The sequence below is a fragment of the Pempheris klunzingeri genome, chromosome 14, assembly GCF_042242105.1.
Source record: "Pempheris klunzingeri isolate RE-2024b chromosome 14, fPemKlu1.hap1, whole genome shotgun sequence".
NCBI classification, from domain to species: domain Eukaryota; kingdom Metazoa; phylum Chordata; class Actinopteri; order Acropomatiformes; family Pempheridae; genus Pempheris; species Pempheris klunzingeri.
In genome coordinates this window covers 11,052,880-11,077,867 of record NC_092025.1, presented here as the reverse complement: position 1 = coordinate 11,077,867, position 24,988 = coordinate 11,052,880, and the positions used below count along the sequence as shown (strand labels likewise).

The following is a 24,988-nucleotide window of genomic DNA, read 5'->3' as shown; positions in this document are numbered from 1 at the left end:
TTTGTGAGTTGACCACTCTTGTAAAGTTCCTAAGAGGAGATGAATTTTCACATTTCACGGCCCAGTAACATTGCAGTCACGCCATCTGAACCGAAATAGACGCAGGATTTACATGAGCCGAGAGAGAAGTCACACTCTAATGACCCTCCTTCCTGCAAATGCTCGGCCTGATGCTGTGGCCTGTGAATTCAGTCACCATGGAGAGAAGCCTACTGCATCTGGCTAATACTGCTGGAAAAATGCTGGAGCAGAGCTGTGATAATGAAGCAACTAACGGCTGTAAGAGCCACTGTTTGCCATATTAACCATTACTGAGTTCTGCACATGTAATGTAACATGTAAAATCTATTTTCATTTCTTATTATTCTGGATGGAAAGCGTATTTTTCATTAAAATATTTATAATTTCCAGCTATATTATTGTTGAATGTGAACATATAACTACAGCATGTCTAATGTTAGTATCTAAATAAATAAAAATTACCAAAATTACAAGTCGTACAATTCCTTACCTGTTCCAGATTTATTTAAAACACAGATCAAAAACACACTGATGTTCTCTTGCAAAGCAAAATCAACAAAGTACTTGACTGTAATATCATCATCTGTTTTAAATGACTGATATCTGTAAAGTGATTGATAGATTTCTAATAAAAACTTCTTGACTGCTTTTTAACTCTCAAATTAACAATTAAAACATCAAATATGGAAAAATAACAGATTCAAACTTACTGCCTGAACTCCCGCTTGTGATTTAAATACGCTTGAAACTGTTAATCTGCCAACATACACACATTTTAAGGCCTTTTCCCAAAATATCCAGGGTGCTGAATGAATTGACTGGGCAATGGTGTTGGTCTCTGAACCTCTTTCGGCAGATAAATCATTAACCGAGAGAGGGGTAGTCCATTTCCTTCAGCTAATGAAGTCTAGTCATAGGTCACTCCCCTTCAACTAAAGTCATCAAAACCAGCGGTGGCAGAGAAAGACTTAGGAAAGTGACTTTCATTTAAAAGGTTATCTTTGTGTACAGCCTTCAATAACGTGCATTACAGGGATGTTAGTATGAAATGCCACAGTGCAATTCAACCAAGTTCATGATCATTTTATCCATGTAAACGTGTTTCTCAGTACTCTCGGCACCTACAAATTAAGATTTCATCCTCATGTCTGCTGTTGTTTTGGCGCCTTGCATGTGATCCAGGGATCTGGCAGGTTTAATCTTTAATTGCATTTTGCTAGAAGAGCTGTAGCACGATACCAGGAACCCCTAGAAGCAGTGGATTGCACCATTATGTTCCACAAACAATTAGTTACCCCCTCATGCTCTGATGGATGACTCTTCAATTTGTTGCTGAGCAGACGTCTCCAGTGAAAACCATTTCAGTTTACAACATGTTGACTTATCTGTGACTAAGCTAAACACATGCGTCTATGACACACTGGACACATGAGAGATCCTAAAAGGAAAACAAGGCTGCACTCTACATTTACTTCATTGCTTCTTTTTTTGTTCAAATCAACTTCTTTACAGGTGGAGGGAAACAGTGTCCCTGCTTGAGCTGTTTGGTCGGCAGCAGGAGATTCAGAAATCCTAAAAATGTTTGCAGAACCTGCATTAGAGGAGCTGAAAACACTGCCCTCATGTGGAGGAGGAGGCCAATGATCAAACACAAAGAATCAAGATTTAGTAGAAGTTTTATGTTTTAAATATCACTGAAAGGAATTACCACTCTTTGTAAAGTTACTATAATTCTAATTGAGGCAAATCACTTTCTGAAGAAGTTGTAAATAAAAGAGAGGAGAGAGAAGTAAAGAGAGGTGTTTTTAGTCAAAGAAGCAACAAAAGGAGCGTCTGAACAAGGTGATTGAGAGCTGAGGATTTATAGCCTGGACTGATTTCAGAAACTTGACTGATGCAGAGCTGTTAACAGAAAGTTAGAACTTAACTTTACTCTAAGTAAAAAGGCAAAAGTGTGAAGTCATCAGCTTGTGCTGTTTTCCCCAGTATTTATCTTTTTCACAACAGAATATTTTATAGAATTAAAAAAAGAACATTACCTGCAAATGTCCAAATTATTTTATCTTGTGTTGAAATTCATTATAATGATTAGGTAAAGAGGTTTTTGCATTTTGCACAAGGTTAAATCCTAGACTGTCGATCACACAACAAATAAATCCCATTTTATTAACACTTTGTGTGGGAATCAAATTAGTCTAAACAAGAAAAACAAATTGGCAGCATCACTTTATACTGTTCTCTACAGGTTTCTGAGCATTTAGATGAAACTGCAGTGATTGTCATTGTTTGTTTAATATTACAACAATTTAAGATAAACACTTTTAACAAATATAGTTTATTTTAAATGTCAGTCATGTTCTATAATAACAATAATGCATTTTTCTTTTGAATATGAATCATGAATGAGAGTGTGTTTACGTCACTGTAAGAGACAATCAACAATTTAAAGAATGCTTACGGATATGGAATAAAAGCAAAAATGCCTCCATCCCATCATCTGCAAACATACATGAAGAAACAGCACTATAAAATTTATGCTACGGTTTGACATGCCAGAGGTGTCATCAAACAAATCACTCCTTCCTGTCTTTTTCAGAAATGGCACGTACGTCTGAAATGTAACATAATGTGTCAAAAAATGTTGAGCTGTGAAGAGTTCACAGTGAATGGATTTATCCTCACAGGTAGTGTGGTCAGGGCAGATCAAAACACAGTCACACTCGCTGCAGCGCTCAACTGAAAAGGTAAGGATGTCTTTCTTATAATAATCGGTATATAATCTACGGCACAGAATCTCTGTTTGTTAGCTGATATAATAAGTTTGTGCCTCTGAGTGTTTGCATCATTTTTACCCGACTCATTAGTCGATACATCATGTAAACAGTAAAATAATAAGAGTACAGTAATGAAGCTACTCCTGCTGCTATTACATCCTGTCATAAACACAGGCTGGGTGACTGTAAAGTGATTACCATTAATAATCATTGTGAACATTTGGTGCATGTGTTAAACGTTCTTCTTTCCACTGTGAGGAAATGAATAAATAATGATAAAGGATGTGTGTGTGCTTATAGCTTATTAAATGTGATATAAAGTGTGAAATAAAGTGTTAATTTCTTAGTTCTTGCTGCGCTGAACCTGCCTTACATCATTTGCAGCACAAATTGAAAATTACTTGGTAGTGTTGTGTGAATGTAATGACATTTCCCCATCTGTCCTTCACATGTAGACAGTTTGTTTATATCGATCGCAGAATTAGACTCAAGATTTCTCCAAATCAGTCCTAATGAAATGGACTATAATGAGACAAATGCTGCGGATTAGGATAACGTTAAACTTATATTGTGTCTAATATTTAGAGTGACAGCATTTGATTTGGAAATGTACTTTTTACATCTTCAAGAGAAAATGTTTCTCTTCTTTGAAAAGAAACTGTTGCTGTTGTCAGATCAGCCTCTCACATTTAAAATATATACTTCAGTCTTGTGTCAGACCTAAATTGTTGCTTTGTCTCAAGCAATCAGTCAACACAAAATGTCTTGACTAATAGGATGTCTGGTGCAAAGATTCTGCTGTTCCTGCAGAGCCTGTCCCGTAGGAAACCTCTGCAGCCTGAAGGAGAGGAGTCCAACTTTAAGCGATGCCTGACCACCCTGGACCTGGTGGCTCTGGGGGTCGGCAGCACACTGGGGGCCGGCGTGTATGTGTTGTCGGGAGAAGTGGCCAGAGCTGTGGCCGGGCCGAGTATCATCATCGCCTTTCTGATTGCAGCAGTGGCCTCCGTCTTTGCAGGGCTTTGCTACGCTGAATTTGGAGCTCGTGTGCCCAAAACTGGCTCTGCCTATCTGTACAGCTATGTGACTGTGGGAGAGATATGGGCTTTTATCACTGGCTGGAACTTGTTGCTGTCTTATGTCATAGGTAAAGATAGTGAAATTCTGAATACATTCACTATATGTAATGGATGTTTAAATGTCATCTTTAACGCTGCCTCAAATAAGCCTCAAATCTAAAGTAAATATATTTAAAAAGGTTTTCTGGTGACCTTAATGGTTCCTGTGAGTGTATCCATGTTTTATCTCTTTGTTTTCTGTTTTTAAGGGACCTCAAGTGTTGCCAGAGCATGGAGTGGGACTTTCGATGATCTCATTGGAAATGTCATTGCCAACTCTCTGGGCAAACAGGCTGCCATGGATTTACCTGGATTAGCTCCCTACCCAGACTTCTTTGCAGCCGGCCTCATAATGCTTTTGGCAGGCAAGTTTCGTGGTCTAAACCCCCCTCACTTGTTACTAAATGTAAGAATTTATTATTGCAATTTATGTGTAAGAGGAGAAGACTGCAGAAAATCACTATTCAGAACTTATTTCAAATGTATTTTGAATATCATTTTACAAACAAGGTTCCATTATATTTGCAGCCATGAATGAACTTCATATTTTCTGTTTGTTTCCTTTCTAGGGGTTCTTGCATTTGGTGTCAAAGAGTCAGCTATTGTAAATAAGGTTTTTACAGCAGTTAACATCTTGGTGTTGCTGTTTGTTATCCTCTCTGGATTCATTAAGGGGGACATCAACAACTGGTACATTGGTGAAGATTCTCTCCTTGATGAATATGAGTATGGGATTTTATCTTTTTATGTAACGTACAATTAAGAAAAATAATTACTGTTTTTTTCACTCTGCTACCGTTAATAACATAGATTAAGGTGACCTTTCTGTTTAGATATAGGTTAGAAATATGTGGTTATGAATCAGTTTATCATTACTGAATGACAAAGCATCAGTTTGTCTATTCTTTTTAGAAATCACACATCTCTGAATGAAACCACCAAATATGGCAGTGGAGGATTTTTCCCTTTTGGCTTTGAGGGAACATTGGCAGGAGCAGCCACTTGCTTTTATGCATTTGTTGGATTTGACTGCATTGCCACAACAGGTACAGTAATTCACACGGATACAGTTCACTGCAAGACCGAAAGAGGATGTAGGATCGTTGCACAAGATACCAGAGAACGACTGACTATGAAATCAAACGTGTTTTTCTTTAGGAGAGGAGGTTCAAAACCCACAGAAATCCATCCCTGTTGGCATTGTGGCGTCCCTCCTCATCTGCTTCCTGGCTTATTTCGGGGTGTCTGCTGCCCTGACTCTTATGATGCCGTACTATTTGCTCAGTGTTCACAGCCCATTGCCTGTGGCATTTACATACATCGGTTGGGGCCCTGCAAAGTATGTAGTGGCTGTGGGATCCCTCTGTGCACTGTCAACAAGGTATGAAACACAGCGGGCCTTTTACAAACCCAACTCGACTCTGCCAGTCCAAGCGAAGCTAAAATATTTTATGAGAATAGTTTACTTTTTAAATGCTAACAAGTAGATTACAGCACATACTTTAAGTGAAGATCACTGGAACCACTATTACAGCTTGAAACAGGAGCAAATAACACAAAGAACTAAGCTGTCACTGATGAGTTACATTTTGCCCACAGCCTACTAGGATCTATGTTCCCGATGCCCCGTGTTCTCTTTGCCATGGCCAGGGATGGACTTCTCTTCAGACCTCTCAGTAAAATGAGCGACAGACAAAGTCCTGTCATAGCGACCCTGGCTTCAGGGACCGTAGCAGGTAAAACTGCCAGCACAAGTCACAATGATTTGAAGTCTTCTCTCTGTGTCTTTGTTTTAGTTAATACCTGTTTTAGTTTTGTTACAGAAACCCCCTCCTCTGTTGACCTCGGGTCTTCTCCAAACATTACAGTAACAATTGATGATTTGACGTCACCCTCTCTGTGGTGCAACAATTAAAATGTTATCGATTTTATGTAAATTCTTCATCTTCCTCTCCTGATCAATATTATTATTAATATTTAATCATGTCTTCTCAGCTATCATGGCGTTATTGTTTGACCTGAAGGCGCTGGTTGACATGATGTCAATAGGAACCCTCTTTGCCTACACACTTGTTGCCGTGTGTATCCTCATATTAAGGTATGGTTAATCATAAGTCATTATATAATCATTAAGTACTCACAACTCAAATCTTAATGGCCACAGTGTTTGTTTGTGAAAAAGCTCATGTTTATGAGTGTTGGTGCTGGTGTCTTGTAGAGCTATATATTGACAACTTTTAATCACCACATCAAATATAATTGCTGATAATACTTACACATTGCAACTGATGAATCCCAAATGTGTATAGCTGAGTGTTATGAAAGTAAACAGCAGTTTGACACTTGTATGGACTCTGGATTGGACTTTTATTTGAGCAAGAAATGCCTGCATGAACAATAACAATGTGATTTAAAGGTGGAGGACAAAAAAAACTGTAATTTTCTCTCTGCTCTTGTCAACATGCACTGATAAATGAGCTAATAGTACACTTTGATCGACTGCCATTATAATAGCTGGCAGATACTGTGCACTCCCTGCAATAAGAATGCATGTTTTCTTCCATTTAACAACCTTCAGTGGCTGTTAATTACAAAAGATAATTACATTAGATGTCATTGGCCTGATGTGTGTTGACATTAATAACACATAATCTGTATTAGGGACAGGGATTTACAAAAATTGATTTGGAAAAACAAAGAAACAAGAATAAAAACAATTGTTTAAGTCACAGCTGTATCAATATATTGAAATAAATGTTATGTTAACACAGCGTTTGTGTGCATTTCTTTATATTTCCTTATTTTTGCAGGTACCAAACAGACCTCAGTGAGGATTCAAGTTTCAGCAAATCAGAACCCTTTTCAGTCACAGGAGTATTATGTCCTCCTTCACAACCCACCACACGGACATCTAAGAATGTGTCTGTTTTAACTGTCTTTATGAGTAAGTGATGTCCTTAACGTCATTCTTAAATATTATACAGCTGATTTCCACTGATGATAATCATTTGACTTACATTGTTCTCCTCAGTCTTTTTAGCTGTCGCCCTGAGCCTCCTCATATCCGGAGCTGTGGACTCCCTGCAGGCTCTGCAGTGGTGGAGTTTACTTTGTGTCTCTGTGATCACACTGATTCTGGTCCTCTTGGTCCTGGTCATCTGGAGACAACCACAGAGTACAGTCAAAGCTGCTTTCATGGTACGCCTCATCTATCTTAAGTCCTGTAATTATATCATTTAATGTTTATCTCTGCCTGTGAAGCATCTTTACTGAAATTATAAACTGTGGTTATAGTTGTGTAATGAACGCTCCTAAACCAACTGGTAACATTTCATATATTTACTGCAACTGTAAAGTGTGCTTCTTTGCTTTGCTATTGCATGTCATATAGTTTCTGTTCTGTCATATGTACAGGTTCCTTTTGTGCCATTGCTTCCTATTTTCAGCACCTTTGTCAATGTCTATCTAATGGTGCAACTTGGATCAGACACATGGATCCGCTATGCAGTGTGGATGGCAGTAGGTATGTGAGGAATATCACAATAAGATACTAATTTTCACTTAAACAAAATGTGCAAAATCTTAAGATCATGAGACCATGAGCAAATGTGATGTAACCTTTCTTTACACAGGTTTAATCATCTACTTCTGTTATGGTGTTAAGCACAGTGTGCAGAAACAAAGGCTTCAAAATTCTCACAACCAAGTCAGTATTCACAGCATCACCACCACTATGGAGCAAAACTTTGAACCTGGACAAGATTTTAATGGGTAAACAATGAGACATGGTTGATTTACTGATATAAATGCTCACTAGGCAAATCATTGAGCTGGGCAAAACAGGTGCAACTAAAGTGTGTAAGATATTACAAAGAACAGAGCAATTTTTGATGTTTAAGTTCCATTATTCATGTACATTTTATAGTCAGGACTTTGTCTAAAGATAAATGCTTAAGTAAATAAATATGTCTCCTGCAATTTGTAATTAAATTATTGTAATCAATATTCAACTGTACTACACTATATAATACTGTATTTGTAGTGGCAGGGACTTCTTTTGTTTGTTTGCCCAGTTTGCCCACTGGGCCTAACTCCCACTGTTGCCTAATCCTCTGTTATTAAACCAGTGTTTAGAATGTATTTGTAATACTTTCAATAATTATGATATGCACGTGGAATAAAAACGACATTTGAAGTTTTGAGTAAGCAAGTCTCAATGTTCTGGCTCTTCTCTCCCTTTCTACTTCCCATACAAGATACTGTAATTAACTGCCTGCTTACACTCTCATTGACGAAATAAGTCACCTTTCCATCTACCATCTTTTTTCTTGTTATGTATTTAGGTCTATTGTGAGATCCTCGTTCACTCACGCCGACATGTTTTTATAAAATGCACACATGTATTTACAGCACGTGATAGGAACTCATGAAAGGCGGCTTTGTTTAAGGAGGCACCGTTTAAAGAGCGCACCATGAGAAACCGTGCTGACCAATCAGAGGGCAGGAAGCTGAGCTATAGCTCTCTCTTTTTTTCAGTTTTAGACTATCCGTGCCTTGTGAGCCACTCAAACTCAATAAATCAATTGATTTGGGGACTATTTGAAAACGAGATGACACGACTTGAAATGTTTATCTCGAAACGATAAAACGGTTAAACTTAAAATAAACAAAATAAACGGGGACATATCCGGGCCAGGCTCTGACGTCACTGATTCCAGCCAATCAATGAGGAGCTCTGTAGCGGAAGCGCATTGTTTGAAAACGGGTGAAATAAGTCAGCTGAGCCCAAAGTGCTCCAGGCGAGTGCACAGGTAGCTCCGTCTGACACGGTTATAACCGAAGTACCTCCAGGTCTTGGTGATTAAAGTTTCTCAGCAGCTCAAGAAGATTTAGGAAACCAGGCGCTCATCGTCAACATCTGAGGTAACATAAGATTTACTTTAACAACAAAGCTGCTGGACACGATGCAGCTGTGATTGTTTCTATCGTACCGATGTTGGCTTCTTGTCTTATATTTGGACTTAAGATTTTGATATTGTGTTTTTGACATCGTCAGCTTGTCGTGCGCGTCCAAACATGAACGTTAACTTGACGCACTCCCCTCGTGTTGAACCAGCTGTCTTCACTCAGGCAGAGTTAGCGTGAAGCTGTGAAACATCTAGTCTTTAGTGGAGTGTTGTCTGTTTTAACCATGTCTGACCAGGAGCTGATGGACGATTAACCTCAGCCTTCAGAGTCTAATGTCTTCAAATGTTGCTGTTTAATTAATCGTCACTTATGTAGCCTTGTCCAAAGTGAGCAGATCAGTTTAATGTGTACAACCAATATATTGTAACTTATCCTTAAATTGGGCCATAACCCTCAACCTCAGCGTATTTAAACAATGCAACCGGGAGGAAGGACTGTTGGAGGCGGAGACTCCTGCAGGGAGGGAGGGAGGGGGGGGAGTGTGTGTGTTTGTGTGTGTTTGAGTGTGTGTGTGTGTGTGTGTGTGTGTGTGGAAACATCACCCTTCTCATCAGAGTGTCAGTGTGATTATTCATGTAGTGAAAATATAGTGTAGTGTGTAGTTCCCCTTTCACTACCTCAGTTTTGTTTTACCCTGAAAGTGGTTTGGCCCTATCCTCTGTTTCCTTTGTCATCCCATTTGATTTTCCAGACATGGTTAAGTACCCGTGAAAGCCTTTTCCTGTTTGACCACTCTTGGAGTCACTATTTGGCTTTGAAGAGTAAAACAGGCATCATCCAGTTTCTGTCAGTGTCGTCACCTTGTCTCACGACACACCCTTATTTTAACTACTAATAAACCGTCCTCACAGTGATCTGCTACCAGAGGAAGGCAAAATAGATTTACTAAATGTCAATCATCTTCAGTGATGCTCTAATTGTAGACTCAAAATTGGTTGTTGCTGTGAGAGAGGAGTGCATATAGGTCTTATTAAGCACTAAATGTTTTAGTTATTTATTCATTTCTTTATATTGTATCCTAAAACACCCTGAGCCTGTATGCAAAGGGACATTATAACAAAGCTTTCTAAATGCACTCCCTGGCTCATAGGCTATGAGGTAGATTGATCAATCTGTTTGATAGATGGATAGATAGGTGTACTTTATTGATCCCCGACTGGGAAATTGTATTGTTACAGCAGCATCCACAACAAATATAGTACAGAAATGTTGTGCAGTTACTTCATGCTCATGTAGATTTGCCCTCTTGTTGCAGATAAGCATGGCGCTGTCTCTGTCCTCCCCATGTGGGTGCCCCTCCGATGAGGACGAGGAAATGGCCGTGTTTGAGTCTACGGCCGCAGAGCACGGAGGCCCGGCCAGACCACGCCTTCCTGAGATCTCTGTCATTTCCCCCGGCCTGGACACCCGACCATCCATTACACAACCGGTGAGAGGTTTTGTGTACCCTCCGTGGAGTTTTTATTCTAAACAAATGAGGTTTTGTCAACATTCAGCATGTCTCAGCAAAACAAATGTATCCTTAAGTTAAGTTAAATGCATTTCCTACTTGCACAGCCTTGTAGCACATATTTTAAAAGTTTTTTTACATTGACTTCTTTCTCCCATTTACGTAGAATACTTAAAAGGTTCTTCTATGTCAGTAACAAAACATTAAAGATGTTTTTTATTGTTTCTAGAGACTAGCAGGGAAATCAGTGCTGAGGCAAGAAAGCGGCGATGAAGGGAACACAGAGAGGGTGAAGGTTTATCTCCGCATCCGGCCGCTTACTGAGGCTGAGAGAAACAGGGGAGAAGAACAGGTAAGACCATGAAGCCAACATAGCAGCTATTAGCATTTACTGCCTTTTATTTCTGTGGGTAGACATCTGCTTTTTCTGCTTTTAGTACACCTGTAGTCTATGCTCACTCTTCTTTTAGGGTTGTGTGGGTGTCCAAGATGAAGAGACTCTGCTGCTCAAAGCTCCAAAAGAATCCCAGAACATGAGGACCGCGGAGAGGGGCATCACCCACAGCATGCACAAGTTCAGCTTCTCGAAGGTATGAAGGGCACGCTTGTGCAAGTTGTTTCATGCGAGGGCTGATAAATGTGAGCTAATGGCTGTGCAAAGCATATACTGATGTTTTTTTCATTACCTGTCTCGCATAGATTTTTGAGCCGGAGACCACACAGCAACAGTTTTATGAGTGCACGATGAAGAAGATGGTGAAAGATGTGCTTCGAGGAGAAAACAGACTCCTGTACACTTATGGAGTCACCAATTCTGGAAAGACGTACACTATTCAGGGTAGGATTTTTTTTTTTCCTTTTACTGTTTCTTTGAAGCATCTGTAAAAAGCCCACTTTTGACAATGATGTTAGTGTTTGCAGCTCTACGAAATTGTTATAGATGCTAATTGTTGGAATGTTTATCTGGTTAGTGAAATGCCTAAAAGGGTAAGTCTTAAATCTCAAACTCTGACCCACAGGCAGTGGTCGAGAGGCAGGCCTCCTGCCCCGGGCTTTAGCGTCTCTGTTCAGGAAACTGCAGGGTCGTCTCTATGGTGCCATGGACCTGAAGCCTGTCATGTATCAGGATGTGAGACAGCTTGACTCCGGTGAGGTCAGGGTGGAGGAAATCCGCAGAAACTCTCTGCTCAAAGAGGTAAACAGACAAACAGAAGGTCTTATGAAGTGAAAAACTTTCCCTGTTACATTGTGTCCCAGTGTTAATTGCTGCCAAGTCACATATTTCTTTATATTTCTGTTACTGCAATAAAAGAATTCCATTTTGGTCAATGTCAGCCAACCTGTAGATGGCGCAGTTTTCATTGTGTTTTAAGCTTGAAAAAAATGTATTTCAGATCGACGACATGACACAGTTTCCTGAATGTCTTGCACAACTTTTTAACTCAGTGCTACTGATATAAATGAGATCTCCAAATGTGTCCATGCACCTGTTAATTTAGAGCAAAGAACACTAACAGCCAAGGAAGTGGTGTAGAAACATTTGATGTTTATGTCTGAAGGAAGGAAGGAAGGAAGGACTGCCATGTGGGCTGGATTTAGGAGACGAGTGAGCTGAGATGGCTAATTATGCTTTTAAAAAAAAATACTGTTTGTGTTATTGTGCAGTCTCAGTCCCCCCCAAAGTTTTCACCAAGAGCTCAGTAGCGTATCATACTGTGGAAGAAAATAACATTTTCAACGCCATCTCATGGGACCAAGTCTTGAGTGGAAACCTTTTTTTTTTTTTTTATGTTTAGTTTTTGCTTTCATACATTAATATTTTGGCTCATCGGAGTAAACACTAAACTCGTAAGGAGTTAAGAGCATCTTCTTTGGCACAGATATGAGCTGACGTACTTCTCTTGTTTGTTTCAGGATGAGAGTCAGACTTCTCGTCGAGGTGGCAACACTTCAATCTGGGACAGCGGCGTTGGAGGACTCTCCTCTACAAGTAACATTGCCACTCAGCTAGAAGGTGAGGAGGACAGTACGAGTGTCGTTTTGGACAGCAGCTTATATACCAAGTGGAGACCAATTTGGCAAAGGCTGTCAAACACCTTTTGAATATGCTATTGACCAAACGGCAGTACATGGACGTATGTTTAATAGCACCACTCCACATATTGTAGGAAATTTGTTGACCAATTACAGACGAGGGCATTGACCATTGATATCATCACTGTCGTTGTAAAGGCCTTTTCTTTTGACATACATCATACACTGATTTTCAATTCTCTCTCTCTCTCTCTCTCTTTCTCTCTCTCTCTCTCGTAGACACTGACAGTGTTTGTCTGGAGCCTGACAGCCTTTCACACAGTGGAGCACATGATCTGGAGGAAGGGGTGCAGTTTTCCATCTGGGTGTCCTTCTATGAGATCTACAATGAGTTCCTGTATGACCTGCTGGATGCTTCGCCCTCGCTGCAGCCCCGAAAAAGGGTCACACTGCGGCTTAGTGACGACAAGCAGGGCAACCCCTATGTGAAAGGTAACACTTTTTCATAGAACATTAAACAGTTTAATTAGGATGATATATATCAGTTTGAAACTCCCTGAAGCTCAGTCTGAGTGTGCAGCGTCTCATCTGATGCACGTTAAACTTCATTAAACAGCAAATGATATTTAAAAACTGTGGGCTAGTTCTTGCTTTGCGTCTTCCTGCATGTCACTTGCAGTCTTCTACTATTTTTTAAAACTTGTACTATAGCATATGCTACATGTTTTGTTTTTGTTGCTCCTGCTTCTTGTGCTGCAAGAATGTGTGTTTTTTTTCTTTCTTCTTTCTCTTCCTTAAAAACGTCCTCTTGTTCGATCAGACCTCACCTGGATCCAGGTCCGCAGTGCTGAGGAAGCTTGGAAGATTCTGGGGGCTGGACGTCGTAATCAGAGCTTCGCCAGCACTCACCTCAACCAAAACTCCAGCCGCAGGTAGGAGCACGTTAAATTTCTGCCTTTAATTAACTTATTTAGATTTTTTTTTTAACACATTCAACATTTTTTGCGTTTCTTAAATGTCCTCCTCAGCCACAGCATTTTCTCCATCCGTGTCCTGCACGTCCGTCCAGAAACCGATTCAGCCCAGGCCATGCATATCAGCGAGTAAGTTTTGTTACCTACTTAAAATTTCAGCTTGATTTTTGTATGTTTGCATGTTTTGAGTTTGTAGAAGTGGTTAAAACCGGACTGTCTCTTTTCTTAGACTGACGGTCTGTGATCTGGCTGGGTCTGAGCGTTGTAAAGAGCAGCGTAATGGTGAGAGGATGAAGGAGGCCAACAACATCAACACCTCCCTTTTGACACTGGGACGCTGTATTGCTGCTCTGAGGCACAACCAGAACAACAAGTATGTGGACCTTTTTTTTTTTAGTTTCTTTTTTTTAGTTTGTTCCCAAGGTCAAGAATGAACTTGCATGCTCATCTCCTCCCCAAACATTTACAAAAAAAATGTTGTTATAAGCTATTGGAATCCACTGTTTGCCAAAGCTATATTTAAAGAAACGTTCAAACACATCCACAGGTCGCGGCCCCCTCAAGTGGTGCCCTTCAGGGACAGTAAACTGACACGGGTCCTGCAAGGTTTCTTCTGTGGCCGAGGAACCTCCAGCATGGTGGTCAACATCAATCCGTGTGCCTCCATCTATGACGAGACCCTCCAAGCCCTCAAATTCTCTGCTATTGCTACTCAAGTAAGAAACAACACTCTTGTACTGTGACTGATTTAGTCGTGCATGTAGGGGTAATGCCAAAGGAGGGGAAAAAAAAAGAAATATTAAAAATCCCTTTATATCATTTCAGCTGGTCCATGGCCCGTCCACAAAGACCAGAGTGGCCTACATCCTGTCTCTACTGCGCGAGCCAACAGCAAATGGTAATGACAGTACGGTGATGGAGGACGAAGAGAATGAAAGTGACATTGAAGACGGAGATATCACCATGTTAAATACTGAGGTAACGTCGTATGTGAGAGCTAAAGCTACTTTTAGGATCGGCTAAAACCAATTAAAGATTTGCTAGTGAGTGTGCACAAAGCACCCTGTTTTTTATATTTCAAATGTCTCTAACAGACGCTTGTCCAGTGCTCCTAACAGCTGACTGTGCTCTGTTCAGGCTTTGCTGCAGGCCATTGATGTCCTGAAGAGAGAGGTGCAGCGGCAGCGCGAAGAGAAAGAGGTTCTTGAGGCAAATGTGAGAGAGCAGGTGGTCTCTGAGATGATGGAGGTCATCTCGGGGATGCAAGATGGCTTCAAGTGAGTGTGTGTGTGTGCTTTGTTTTTTAATACTTCACAGGCTGCATTTAGGGCATCCATTAAAAGTATTTCTAGCAATGCTTTAGTTGTCAAACCAATGTTCCTCTTGAAACAGAATTTGCTAGCAAAGGTCTTATGAAGTAAATTAATCTAGTCTTTTTTTTTGTATATTTTGTCAAAGAAATTCCCCTCAGCAGGAAGTTGTAACATTAAAATAAAATTCTAGTATTTGAATGCAAATCAAATCAGATACTGAGTTGTGATGTCGTCTTGCCCTCTAGTGAGACCTTGGAGGCAGAGAGAGCTCTAATTGAAGAGCGGTATGAAGACAAGCTATCTAACGTGCAAAAACACCTGAAGAAATTCTACAGCCAGGAGCTGATGGTGAGAGTTTCATAATTAACTCTAGGTTTGCTGTATGTGCAGGCAGTGTCTGGTCTTAGTCTGCAATATATATCTACACAATCTAACACAACCACTTTCTTCATTGTCTTTTTAATCCTTTCTTTTAGGAGCGAGATCAGGACATCGAAGCTTTGTCTGCTGCCCTTGAAAAAAGGAGGGAGCCTGAATCAGTCCCCATGGCAGTGCCACAGGAAAACGCTGACGCGCCTCGACGTTCTCAGCGCCTCACTTCTAACACAGAACTTGGCAGACTGCGCGCTGAGCTGGACCAGTGTCGTGCTGAGCTGTTCAGCAAAACGCAAGGTAAGTCACAGAATTACTGAAACCCTGCTCTGATCGTGTGTTAGGATGTCTTTGATGGTAGTTGACTGTCTTGTTCTGATTGCCTGTGCAGAGCTGACAAAGCTGAAGATGCAGCTGGAAGTCCCGGGTTCAACTGGCACCCTCACCAGTGCTGCTGACCGCAAGCTGGAGGACGGCCAACGGGTCAGTTGGTGCTCTGCCGTATGAAATTTGTATCTGCTGCACTTCAGTTTCTTCACCCGCAGGAAGACTAAAATTCGGACTGTTTCTTACAGAACCTGCGTCAGCTGCGCCAGGATCTGCAGAAGCTCGGGTTGGACCTGCAGTCTGGTGAACGAGCCTGCTGCCGCAACACAGGAGGGGAAAGGCTGCGGCAGGCATTAGCGGCTGCAGATGAGACACTAGCCAAACAGGTACAACCCCAGATACATATAGTAAAATGTTGTGTGATTTATATTATTTTACAAACTGAGCTTTTCTGTAAATTATTTTGAAGGATGCCTAGCCTTTTATGTTCTGAGAAAAGGCACCTAAAAGTGTTTAGACAACTGGTACAAAGTTCTGCACAAAAAGAGAAAACAGCAGTTCTTAATTTAAAATCATTTCTTTTTCTCTCCCTCTACTCTCTTTACTAATAATCTTGACGCACAGCCAGCTTTTAAACCAAATCTAGGTTTCTAACATCTGCACCAGGTGATTACAGTGCAAAAGCATGTTCGGTTTCATTTGGCTCACCTTTTTCTCTTCACTCAACCTCCCTCCTTCACCTTCACCTTCCCCCTCTGTGGTCTTGTCTAACCCTGTTTACTGACTTCTTCTTAGGATCAGATCCTGGTGGAGCTCCAGAACGGCCTGATGCTTGTAAAAGCCGACTTGAGACGGAAAGTAGAGACCCTGGCCCAGACAGAGGGCGTCCATGTCCAGCTGCCCCCCTCAGCCTCTGCTGCCTACACCACACTAGGTTCCTGCAAGAAGAGGGGCTGTGGGGCCGCAGCCGCAAGGGACGCTGAGAACCGGCCTCCACAAAAACGGCCCTTTTTCCAGTCTCTGTTCCCAACATGTACCCCAACCCGTAAATACAACACCCGCGCTGCTGAAGATGCAAACGTTACCCCCTACTCACGGATCTTGCGGTCTCGCCAGCAGTCTCCACCCCGCAGCCCTGCCCCCACTCCTCGTGGTCTCAGGGGGAAGTACTGAGCTCATAGCTTAGCTTTAATGGGAGTGTCCTTTCATATTATGCAAAAAAAGTTGTATTTGCTTTAAACTTTATAGTATTTTTTATATAGCTTTGTAAATATTTGCTTTTTGCAGTGCAGTTGACTCGCTGTCGTCATGCCAAATACAGTTGTTCATGCCAGTTAAACAGTTGCTTTAAATAGGGTTGCTGTATACTTCTAAGGGAATTGAGGTGCTCTTTAACACTACAGCAGCTATTAGTTAAAGACTGTATAGTCTGTAAGAGTAGTGCATTGGAAGTACTTTTGTTTTCCACAATAAAATCTATGAAAACACTGTTGTCTTGAGTACTATAGCAGGACAAATGTACTTTATTCACATTTTAACACTGAATTTAATAACTACACTTAATTGACTGCAGTGTTTTAATGTACTGTACATCCTGAAACAATACAAAAATACAGTCTAAGCATAGCAGGTATGCTTTATTTAAACTATTTACATATATACAACACTGAGGCACAACTTGTGACTGCAAGTCAAAGCATGATGTGTTTGTGCTGTCTTTGTTCTACATGTTATGTGTGTGTATATATGTAAATAGTTCAAGATGTGCCCTCTTTGCACTGAGTGTCTGTGGTCTGAAGGATCTTTACACCATTGGCCAACCACCGAAAGTACAAAAGCTGCAGAATTGTTTGCGTTTACATTTTGCAGCATGAAACACGTCTCGTCCTGGACAAAAATGATCGGGATTGCAAAAATGCAAAATGTAATTTCAGTAACAATTCTATTCATCAACCAGTGAATCCTTCCATCACTGTCTTTTGGCAAAGTCAAACCCTCAAGCAGTGTCACGTCACAGGATACACAAATTGTCCATTTGAAGCCAGTGAATGGCGGGGCGTGTGTCAGGGTGTAAAAGAGATGAGGTTGAGGGGAGACACCCTCCTGACGGGAGTGTTGTTGTTTGAGAGCGGTGCGAATAAATCTGCTGATGGCGTCTCGATCTGATCTCTGACCTGGGAGATCTGCCTCAACAGAGCCTTTCCCTCCTCGCGAGCCTGTGAGCAGAGTGACCGTCGACACAAGTTAGTGTGTTACTACTACGAACAGTCTACTACAGCAACTAGGCCTCAGTGCTCGGGTACACTTACATCGTTGTAGTCGCAGCAGCGCTGAGCGCACAGGGACGCCTCATCATAGAGCTTGTTCTTGAAATAGTACTGACCCAGGTACCGCAGGGCTGTGCTCACCTCAGCATGCTCCAGTTGTTCCTGAGGTACGATTTAATTGGAAATAGATTTCTTAAAAACAAATACAAAACATGACCAAAGTTGGATGCTGTTGTAGCAACACTTCTCTTAATTGCCAAAAAACAAACAAACTACAAATAGGTTTGTGGACAGGGGTGTCAAAAATGTGCATCTATTCAGATACTTTAAAATACTTACCCCACAAGAGAAAATATCTTGGATGTAGAGCATGTAACACTGGGCAGCATCATCAGACTCATTCAGCTGTTCATGGAGTCTACCAGAGGAGTAAGCAGAATTCACACTGAGCCCCATTTCTTGGTGATATAAATTACATGTTAACATGCAGCAGCGGAGAGGTGCTGCAGATCGGATCTACTTTATGTCCTAAAACGTTAAAGAAAATGTGACTTAAACTACTTTGGTTTTAGACCACAAGATCTGTTTTATTGATTTCCTTCAATTGTATTCCATAAAGCTACAGTTGCAGACACTTACTTTGCCAGTTTGAGTAGAGCCATTTTCTCTACATCCCCAACAGAATATGCCCTCCAGTAACACTAGACAAAAACAGAACATGTCACGGTCTGAATTAAAAAAAGTCCGAAATTTAAGTGAATTTATTACAGAAACCAGGAATCACTGACAGTTGTAAAGTGCTACCTTCTTGGCTTCCACTTGCTGTGACAGTTTTTCGTAGCTTTCACCCAGAGCGACCAACATGCGCGAGTCATTGGGCCTACAAAAATACATCATAGTATGTCAAAACAAACATGATATATATAATATATATAATGACCATTTGCTTTATGAGCATTGTATATTTTAACACATTTTGAATAATTTCAATTCTTATAAACAACTGCATAAAAACAACTTTTAAAAAAATCCATACCTGAGCTGGTGAGCCTTTCGATAATAGTACAAACAGTAAAAGGGCATCTTGAGGATCTCGTATGTCTGACCAAGGCCGTACCAGGCACGGTAGTCTCGCTTGTTCACTTCAATGGCATGCCTAGTAGAAAACAGCATGAGTAAAAAAAAAAAAGAAGGAAACAACAACACAAACTGGTATAAATCCTTCACCCTGCTGTGAAAGTTCTGGCAACAAATAAAAACTCAACCATTTACACACTGAGATATCCACCAAAAAAAGGTCTGTCTGGGATCTACCACAGCTTCAGTCTGACCTGTAGGCCTGGATGGCAGCCGAAGTGTTCTTCATTTCCATGTATTCATGGCCCATGAGGGTCCAGGCCCCGAGGCAGCGAGGGTTCAGTTTGAGGGCCCGCTGGAAGTACAGAGCTGCTTTCTCATGCTGAGAGCGTAAGCTGTAATAATTACCTGTGGAAGAGACACACAGCTTATCATACACATTACTGTCTTAATCAATGTTGTTTGATCAGCCCAAAATTTTTAGAGGGTGCCGAATAGAAAAGAAAAAAAACACGCCACTACACCTGTGAAGCTGTAACCATTAATTTGATAAATAACAGACAGTTTATGACAGTTACATTCATTTTTATGTACAACTGTTGCTTTTGTATTTTTGTAAACAGCGGCAGTCGTACTGATTAGATTGGCCCGACACTTACCGATAACGCAGCACGTCTCCACTCTGTACTTGTCGATCTCCACCAGGTTGTGGGCCAAGTAGCTCAACTCTGGCTTCATGCTCTGTGGAAGCATTCAATCCCAATCAGCAACAGAGCTTTATCATTTTTCAGTATTTTGGATTTATTACTGGGTCTTCACAAGAACACCAATCTGTTCTGGATAAACTAAAGTTCTCACTTAGATCCTACACTGAAATCTTGTGAACTTCAAACAAAACTATGGGGATAATATAGTGAGACCTCCTGCCAATAAGCAGCTGTCCCACTTAAAGTGTTCTATGCAAAATACTTTCTCCCTATTGGCCGATATTATTTAGACTCTCTAACCTCCTTATGAAACAGTTTTAAAAAAACACTAAAGGTAGCACACGAGTGGTGTGTGTTACAAGTGGTTACAAGTTACGAGTGGTGAACTCACTTTGACATACAGCAGGTTTGAGAATGTGTCCATGTTATCGATGCGATATGGATCCTGCTCCCTCAGCTTGTTGAACAGAGCCAACGCCTGGTCGATATCTGAAATGAATAAAGATCAAGTAAAACTAAAACTGTGTCCATAACATCTGTCGGGCAAGCAATATTCTTATTAAAAAGGTAGACAAGTGAACCTCTGATGTTGTGGTAGGCGACAGCAATCTGTGAGATGATGTATGTGCTCTTAGAAAAGCCGGCCTCAATGAGGCTCTGGTATTTCTGCAACGCTTCTTTGATCATCTGCAGCTCCGTGTACATGTGGGCCATGAAGAAGTCTTTAATCCAGCAGTCTGGCAGAGACAGTGACTTCAGCTGGGGAGAGGGACCAAGAGACCAAGGCAGATGGAATCATTTCAGCCCATATACCTACCAGAGATTGAGCTTTTCCTGTGCACTGATTGAATATGAGAAAGTTCTTGTTTTGTTTGTACTGAGACATAAAGTATAGTTTAAAAGTCATGAGGCTGTGTTGTGAGGATGTTCACTGTGAATCTGGGCACATGAACTTAATGACATCTATAATTTGTAATTTTCACAAATATGAAGGTGCTTACCATTTCAATGTTGGTGACAAGGTTACTCAGCTCCAGCCAGGCTCCCCAGTGAAGAGGAAGTGCGTGAATTGCCTCAACAAAGACATCCACTGCCTCCTTCAGCAGATCCAGCTTTCGAAGCACCACTCCATATCTGTGTTCCCACACAAACACACGTAGAGTTAATGAACAGGCCACTGCACCCTTCTGCATAATATGAGGGAGGTGTGCACACTTTGGAGGAAAGTTCTTACAGGTACAGGGTGAACCCGTCCAACTCTCCTGCAATATGCTTCTTACTGAGCCCAACCCTCAGCTCTCGCAAGGCTTCATTGCGTACCTGACCCTTCTCCAGAGGACCTAGAACCACACAGAAAAGCGCAAAAAAGTCCAGTGTTAAAGAGTAAAGAGTGTTAAAGAGTAAGAAAAGTAATTTCAGTTCTCTTTTAAAAAGGTCCAAGCAGGCGAGTCCTCACCGAGGCTGTCCACAGTCTCATCGTCCTTCTTTTTCTCGCCTGACTGAAGACAAAAGAAGGAAACTATTAAAATGCTTCACAAGTATTACGATCAAAGTCAAACAAAATTAAATCCAGGATCAGAGGATGTGGGCATGCCAGATATCTACAAAGTCTTACCAGATAGCGAGAATACATATAGAGGAAATAAGCCTTCTGACTGCAGCAGCCTTTCAGAAAGTAAGCAGCACGATCATACTCTTTCAGGTCAAAGTAGGATTTGGCAAGTGTAAGTGCATCCAGGTCTTGTGCATCTTCCTGTATGTGAGACAAACAGACACACAATGAAGTCATCCTAATCATCTTTATCAAGACAGCTTCATTACTAAAAGAAAAGGATTCATTTGAAACACACAAAAGGGTTTTTATAGTGCAGGACAAGCGACTTCAGTACACATAATTAACAATTTTGCTTATATATAAAAAGTGCCAGCAGGGGTCAGTATAACATTTCTCTTCCTGAGAGGACACAAAAGTTAAAACTTAAGGTGTAGGAGTGATGTCCTGCAACTTCCCACTTCATATTGTTTATTTCTCCTTAGTTTAAGGCAGTTGACTAACTTCTTCATTCTCAAATACACATCTGTCATATACTCATTAAGGATTCTTACTGGCAACAAATCACAAGACAAGACTAATACAATGACTTCTTCAAACTAACAAATACCTCCTGTGATGCCATCTAGCTTTTTATTCTATGCAACAGACCATCATTGTTGTTCAAATGAAAACACTATGGATTAATATTAACACAATTACAATTAATGTGACTATTATAGTTTATTTTGAGTAGATTCCTCATACACCACCCTAACGTAAATACTTACTAGTGCACCAATTCTGTGGCTGAAAAAAGTCGCAAACAAATTCAATATTTACTCATGTCTGAGTAATCTTTGCTAAAAACTAGAATTACCAGCTTTTATACGAAATGAATCAGACTTTTGAAAAATAAAACTACATATTTGTTACCTTTTCTTAAAGATGTACGTCTTCAGTAGAAACCATTGGATTTAAGGGCTGATATTTGGGGACATTAGCTCACAACACTGATACACAACACACCAAGAATATTTCAGTTTGGTGGAATGAGATATAAAAACATGGACCCTTAGGTTTGAATATTTCATTCAGCTTCAATGATGAGCTGGAACAAGGTGATGAAAATATACTGTACATATATATAAGTGATCAAATATCAAAGTTATTTTTAAACCCTGGAGCTACTTCAAGGGGGGACTGAGGGTAGGTGGTTAAAAATGAAGTAATGAAAGGCAGAAAAACCTGGCAGTGTACAAACCTCAGTAAACGGAGGTGACGGAGGTAATTCATCTTTAGGAAGAGGGTCCAAAGCAAATGCCAATTCAGAAGCCCTAAAACGTAAACACAGGAAGCATGTGACATGACTGTGACACTGATTACGATCAGGCTCATTTTTCGGATTATTGTGCAACCACACCAGTTTTCTTGTTGCAGCAAGTATAAACACAACACAGCTGCTTTCTTTCTAATCCAACTTTGTCCAGTATATGTTCGCTCATCACCAGAAATTAACAACATCAATTGGAGAACGGTAATGGCTCAAGACTAACATTAACGGTGCACTTCCTGTACCTCGATTACACCAGTATTATACATCTAAGTTATGTGATGTATGACACTAGTTAATTAGTAGATTAACTGGCAGAGAAGTTACACATTATTTCAGACTAGTGTACATAAATACTCCCTTATATGCTCTTAGCTGAAACATCAATAGTGTTATACATTTACTGTATTTAGTGAACAGCTTTAGGTAAATTGTTATAATGAGACCAATAAACAGCAATGCTAACATTAGCTAGCAGACCGGTAACCAACGGTAACTCGTAGTTACTAAGGTAACACAGGAGAGGAGCTCGCAGCTAACGGCAGAGTAATCTCACCACTTCGCGCTGTGTAAAAGTCCTCTTTCTTTACAAAGCGATATCACAGATATTAGCTGTTTCTTGATTTGAACCAGGTCTCCAAACTCACTACAGAGAGCCGCCATTTTCATATTTCACCGAGCCAAAGTGCCATTGGTGGAGGATAGAAACAGGTGGACCCGCCTAACAGGAACTACGTCATTTCCTTTTACTTCAAATTAAAAGACTCACTGTCGACATTTTGTCCTGTTAGAAAAACACAGCATTCGCAAGATATCTTTAAAAAATATAATCGATATTTGACTGCTTACCTACATCATCATCGGTATTTATCTAACAGTGGTTACTGCTGTGAATTGACCAGTTAATTGAACTCTTGTCGTCGTTCAGACATGTCAGTGTACATGATACATGGAGTGTGAATTCATGATTAATGATTAAAAAGCATCGCTTATTGTCAGAGTAAAACATTACAGACATACAACTTGTAACAATATTACCTTTTTTGCTTTGTAGTGCAGAGAGAATAGTTGATGTTGTTGTGTTTCCTTGCTCCAATGTTGAATGTATTTAAATACTTCCCCTGGTCAATCAGAAAGCCCTTTACTTTAGGCCAATCACAGAGTCCCATTCTTTCGGCCAATCAGATTGGTTCTTCATTTCAGCCAATCAGCATCACAGGTGACCAATAGTTCAGGTATAAATCAGATGGCCAATACCTCTCTCATCACCATATCCAGTTCCTTATCCTACGTAGACAGTAACAAGTCAATTTAATTTGAAATAATAATGCTGTGCCTAAGAGATGCGGTGGAGTTGGTTGTAGAAGGATTTAATCCCACATCTCTGATCTCTGATTTGTTCTCCCACCATGTCCTGAAAAAGATCCTGAGAAGCATTTTATGGCTCCAAGCTACATGCTAACGCTATATGCTAATGTGTTAACCACTCATCTGCTCATGAAGTTAATATAACAGCTGTAGACTAATGTTAGCAGCACAAGTGCTGTTATCTAGATGCAGGGAAGGACAGCGGCAGAGAGCCTGTGAGCGCTCATCCTCTTTATAGAATCAAGGCAGCTAATAATTGCATAAAAGATTTAACAGCCTGTTAAAGAATACTTGTTCTAACAGTTAACTACTGGTTGGAGCTAACCTTAACTTATAGGCTATAACATAAGCGTTAGTTAGGTCAGTTGTCAGAGCACAGTGTTGCTAGCTAGCATACTGTTAGTAGAGCAGGACTGAAAAGTAAAAGACCTGCTTATCTGGTGGCTCATTATGGTAAAAACAGGTAGGTGTCCCGGTAGGACACCTTTGACCACTGAGTGGGTTACTGACAGACTTTAATGCACCAGTCTGATGCTGAAAGTGGATCAAATTAATCTTTCTGGTGTATCTTGCGCTTTCTAGGTCAGCAGAGAGTATGTATTTTTGCCTGACATGGTGTCTTCAAGCTATTTGTAAAGTAATTTAATTCAGGTGTTTTTCTACTGGCGGTGTTTTGTACCACTGTTTTACATTAAAGTCTTTGGTGAGTGTTTTTATCCCAGAAAGGAGCAGGGACGTGTCGCAAGCTGAAGTTCCCAGATGTGCCGATCTGATCAATACCTGCTGTTTAGCAAGCAAAAGCTATAATGCAGACCAAGATCAAATGGGTTTTTTTCAGGAATCAAAAATAATTTAAAAAAAATCTGCCTCAGAATTCATATCATGTTGTGCAAATTAATTTTGAGTTCCAAAGGCATGGACCAATTTACATCTCTCTTCATTCACTTCACTAGAGTCAAGGTAGTTACTCCACAAAACGAAAGACGTTTTCCTGTACAAGCTGACAACAAGATGGGTATTAGTTCTCAGGTAAGTGAAACACCCGTTTTTTAAAGGTAGAAACTTCATTATAGCCTCAGATAACATCTGCCACCTCTTATACAAAGCTTTTCTTCTGTGTTGCACATATATTATGAGTGCCTGAATATCACAAGAACAAAAGATGTTATCATTATTATTTATGCACACTGGTCTTTGAATCCAATATTATGTAATGTATCCATGTAGAATGGCAACAATACTGGTCTGTTTCCTTCACCTGTGATCATATCCTGGATAAAGACATCACAACATCATCAGTGCTTTTCACTCTATATTTAGCCGTTGGCTGAGACCTACATTAGTCCAGGGATTA

General features: G+C 40.5%; 3 protein-coding genes across 4 annotated transcripts; 2 read left to right on the top strand and 1 right to left on the bottom strand.

The window, feature by feature from the left end:
• Positions 1-3,572: 3,572 nt before the first annotated feature.
• On the top strand, positions 3,573-7,688 carry LOC139212832 (cationic amino acid transporter 2). Its single transcript, XM_070843378.1, has 11 exons — positions 3,573-3,942; positions 4,123-4,278; positions 4,483-4,639; positions 4,826-4,959; positions 5,072-5,294; positions 5,513-5,649; positions 5,909-6,011; positions 6,724-6,857; positions 6,945-7,111; positions 7,328-7,436; positions 7,546-7,688. Exons 1-11 carry the CDS (start codon positions 3,573-3,575, stop codon positions 7,686-7,688), a joined length of 1,833 nt encoding a protein of 610 aa, XP_070699479.1.
• A 1,073-nt stretch (positions 7,689-8,761) lies between these two features.
• kif20a (kinesin family member 20A) lies at positions 8,762-16,821 on the top strand. 2 transcript variants are annotated; one of them, XM_070843540.1, is made up of 19 exons: positions 8,762-8,836; positions 10,137-10,310; positions 10,561-10,683; positions 10,802-10,921; positions 11,031-11,169; positions 11,351-11,526; positions 12,246-12,345; positions 12,645-12,857; positions 13,186-13,297; positions 13,394-13,468; positions 13,569-13,712; positions 13,887-14,055; positions 14,165-14,317; positions 14,477-14,616; positions 14,898-15,000; positions 15,129-15,324; positions 15,416-15,507; positions 15,600-15,737; positions 16,147-16,821. In XM_070843540.1, exons 2-19 carry the CDS (start codon positions 10,143-10,145, stop codon positions 16,522-16,524), a joined length of 2,739 nt encoding a protein of 912 aa, XP_070699641.1. In that variant the 5' UTR covers positions 8,762-8,836; positions 10,137-10,142; the 3' UTR covers positions 16,525-16,821. The 2 variants fall into 2 exon arrangements, with proteins under 2 accessions (XP_070699641.1, XP_070699642.1); XM_070843541.1 differs by lacking the exon at positions 16,147-16,821 and adding an exon at positions 15,980-16,018.
• A 148-nt stretch (positions 16,822-16,969) lies between these two features.
• cdc23 (CDC23 (cell division cycle 23, yeast, homolog)) lies at positions 16,970-22,935 on the bottom strand. Its single transcript, XM_070843598.1, has 16 exons — positions 22,823-22,935; positions 22,198-22,270; positions 21,018-21,155; positions 20,859-20,901; positions 20,637-20,742; positions 20,404-20,536; positions 19,984-20,161; positions 19,794-19,891; positions 19,355-19,436; positions 18,950-19,103; positions 18,655-18,774; positions 18,423-18,498; positions 18,258-18,319; positions 17,958-18,036; positions 17,661-17,780; positions 16,970-17,567 (listed from the first exon to the last, which is right to left on the bottom strand). The coding sequence occupies exons 1-16, from the start codon at positions 22,933-22,935 to the stop codon at positions 17,415-17,417; spliced, it is 1,728 nt and encodes a 575-aa protein (XP_070699699.1). The 3' UTR covers positions 16,970-17,414.
• Positions 22,936-24,988: the final 2,053 nt, after the last annotated feature.